Source organism: Epinephelus moara, chromosome 1 (assembly GCF_006386435.1).
Source record: "Epinephelus moara isolate mb chromosome 1, YSFRI_EMoa_1.0, whole genome shotgun sequence".
NCBI lineage: Eukaryota > Metazoa > Chordata > Actinopteri > Perciformes > Serranidae > Epinephelus > Epinephelus moara.
In genome coordinates, this window is record NC_065506.1 from 50608860 (window position 1) to 50612411 (window position 3552).

The following is a 3552-nucleotide window of genomic DNA, read 5'->3' on the forward strand; positions in this document are numbered from 1 at the left end:
TGTGCGTTTGTGCTGTCTGTGCGTCTGTGCGTTTGTGCTGTCTGTGCGTCTGTGCGTTTGTGCGTTTGTGCTGTCTGTGCGTCTGTGCGTTTGTGCTGTCTGTGCATCTGTGCGTTTGTGTTGTCTGTGCGTTTGTGCTGTCTGTGCGTTTGTGCTGTCTGTGCGTCTGTGCTGTCTGTGCATCTGTACTGTCTGTGCGTCTGTGCGTTTGTACTGTCTGTGCGTCTGTACTGTCTGTGCATCTGTGCGTTTGTGCTGTCTGTGCGTTTGAGCTGTCTGTGCGTCTGTACTGTCTGTGCTGTAAATAAACAGACTCTTCCTGCTCTGACACCGAGAATGTGTTTGTGTCTCTCTAACAGTCTCAATACATGCGTTTACATGGAGCCATGTATTTCTTTTGCATTCGGGTTGGAAGCCCTACCCAAATAGAAATGCTCCTTGGAAACATCTCAACCCGAATGAAAACAGCCAACCCGAAAGAAAATCTAATCGGGTGCACAGGGGCGGAATATTCCTTCTCAGAACCTGAATGGAAGAATTTTTCGGTCTTGTATACACCTCCTACCCGATTCCAGCCATTCTGTTCTTTCTGCACATGCTCGTTTCCTTGCCCTTCTGGTGCCATGACATATATAGCGCGCATAGCAACAGGCTGAGATAGAGCAGTTGGGCTCGTTGCACTCACCGGTTTCCATTCTCCACAGCACGGTCTTCTATCTCCCTTCTTCAACCTTCTACCTCCCTTCTCCTCCTCAACAAACTAAGTATTAGCAGAACAAGGTTGTTGTCGTACTGCTGCTTCAAGAATATAAGCAAAACAAGCCCGAAAAAGGCACTAAGAACGGCGTCGCCAAGCATCTTGTTATCCGGAGCGAGGACTACAGTGTTTTCTTCCAGTAAACGTAAACACGTTACATCCGCCCCGCCCCCTATCCAATCAGAAACCTTCCCTGACCCAAACCTTGCGCGCACCCGAATAAAGGCGATTAAACTGATCTCCGTGTAAACCCTCATTCAGAAGCGATTAAACTGATCTCCGTGTAAACCCTCATTCAGAATGAATATTTCTCGTGTAAACTACCTGGAAAGACTTTAATTCAGAATGATTTAATTCAGATTTATTTCATTCTGAATGAGAAGCCATCATGTAACCACACCCATTGAGGAACATCTCGTCTCGTCCATCCAACAGTTTTCTAAACAAATAAAAATATTTTTATATATTTTCTGTATTTTCGTTTTTTTTTTCCTGCTTAAGTGGAAATAAACCTCAAAAATATGGAAAAAATCTGAACTGTGAATTTTAAGGTTTAAAGTTTAAACTGAGACAAAAACAACAACAGGAAGTTTATTATTTCACAATTGGAACTGTGAGAGGGCGTCGGCCTCAGAGGACACACACACACACACACACACACACACACATACACACACAGTAATACACACATAAATACACACACAGTAACACACACACACACACGCACACACAGAAACACCTCTGTGGTGAGGTCATCAAATGCTGACGTCACCCTCTCCTCCTTCATCTCCACCATCATCATCATCATCTTTCCGTGCACGTGTCAGCCTACCTGTGTCTGCTGGCAGCTCGAGCTCCGTGCGCGTGCCCACCGGCGTACAGGCTGTAGGATGGTCGCTGCGTGAACGCGCTCTTGGCGTGTCCGCAGGTCAAGAGCGCGAGCAGCAGCAGGAGGAGCGCGCCCATCCCGCCGATCAATACACGATCAATACAGGGTATCAATACCTGATCACAGTGTGATCAACTCCTTAATTGCCGGGAAAAACTCCCGTCTCCATGGAGACAAAGAAAAAAGTTTCCACAGAGTCCGTCGGTCCGTCCGTCCGTCCGTCCTACCGACCCATGATCCGGATTCTGGTCCAAACACTCCTCTCCCCTCTGATCCGCTCCGGGTCCCAGGTCTCCAGGTCCCGAGTCTCCAGGTCCCGGGTCTTCAGATCCCGCTCCTGCAGCTCGTCAGCCTTTAATTCGGATTTAATCCGGGTTTAATCCGCCTGCAGCAGCCGCAGTTTGTTGATCAGAACTTCTCAGTTAAACAAAGAGAAGAAGAAGAAAACCGTTGCGACAGACTGAACCGAGACCAGCTGCTGCTCCTCCTCTTCATCACCGCCTCCTCACTGGCCCCGCCCCTCCCCGAGGAGAAACCAGACACGTGCGGCTCCGCGCCCACACCTGCAACACACCATGACCCGTACTGGTCTGACTGGGTCCCAGTTTGAGTCTGAGATGTGGAATAAAAGAGCAGTCCGCAGATTTATTTCTGTTTGTTTCACTCATTAATAAGAAGAAAGAAGTTTTTAATAATTTTGAAGTTTATTTAAAGTTTGTTCAGTGGTTGAATCTCTGTGACGTCAGATCCGTGTTTCACTTTAATTAGGTTCAAATACAAAATCAGTTTTAATGTTGTTTTAAGAGTGAAATCTTTTTATCAGAAAGAAATCACAAATACATTTTAAAAGAACAGAATCCTGAGTTAATTTATTATTAAGTTTTTTTTACCTCAGAGACACTTTATGAACAGTTTTCAAACTAAATGTACAATTCTGAATCTGTGGATCAACATCTGTGTGATGCAGTGCCACAGTGTTCGACCAATCAGAAGCTCCCAGTTCAGCTCCCAGCTGCTTCATCATCATCATCATCATCATCTTCATCTCATGTTAAATAAAAACCTGTTTATTCTGTTTCATTTTTTAAAATCAAAACTTTATCTTAATTTACAGGTGACCAGCTACAGGTGAACAGCTACAGGTGAGCAGCTACAGGTTAACAGCTACAGGTGAACGGCTACAGGTGAGCAGCTACAGGTGAACAGCTACAGGTGAACGGCTACAGGTGAGCAGCTACAGGTGAGCAGCTACAGGTGAACGGCTACAGGTGAGCAGCTACAGGTGAACGGCTACAGGTGAGCAGCTACAGGTGAACAGCTACAGGTGAACGGCTACAGGTGAGCAGCTACAGGTTAACAGCTACAGGTGAACGGCTACAAGTGAACAGCTACAGGTGAACGACTACAGGTGAGCAGTTACAGGTTAACAGCTACAGGTGAATGGCTACAGGTGAACAGCTACAGGTGAACGGCTACAGGTGAACAGGTACAGGTGAGCAGCTACAGGTGAACAGCTACAGGTGAGCAGTTACAGGTGAGCAGTACAGGTGAGCAGTTACAGGTGAACAGTTACAGTTGAGGTTTATTCACATTGATGAATCTGAAACCTTGAAACATCTCATAGACACAGAGGACAAAACATCCTGTAGAGGAAGTTTCATATCTGAGAGTCCTAAAATAAACTGGTCTGAAGGATCTCCAACACACACACGCACGCACGCACGCACGCACGCACGCACACACACACACACACACACACACACACACAGTAGATAAGACGAGTGGCTGCTCTTCCTCTTCCTCTCTGATGAAGATAACAACAGAACAAACCGTTTCGGTCTCTTGTTCTCAGGGTGTGTTTGATTTGTGTCACTGAGCGTGCTCACTGGGCAGAGCTTTAAACCCT

The 3552-nt window shown here is 46.4% G+C and overlaps 1 protein-coding gene across 1 annotated transcript in view; it reads right to left on the reverse strand.

Moving 5' to 3' along the window:
• The window catches only part of LOC126397072 (EMILIN-1-like), a 52210-nt gene extending 50093 nt beyond the window's left edge, over positions 1–2117 (reverse strand). The window contains exon 1 of the mRNA XM_050055600.1: positions 1590–2117. Within this exon, the coding sequence (XP_049911557.1) occupies positions 1590–1723 (134 nt within the window). The 5' untranslated portion in view covers positions 1724–2117. The remainder of the gene's footprint in view (positions 1–1589) is intronic.
• Between the last annotated feature and the right edge of the window lie 1435 nt (positions 2118–3552).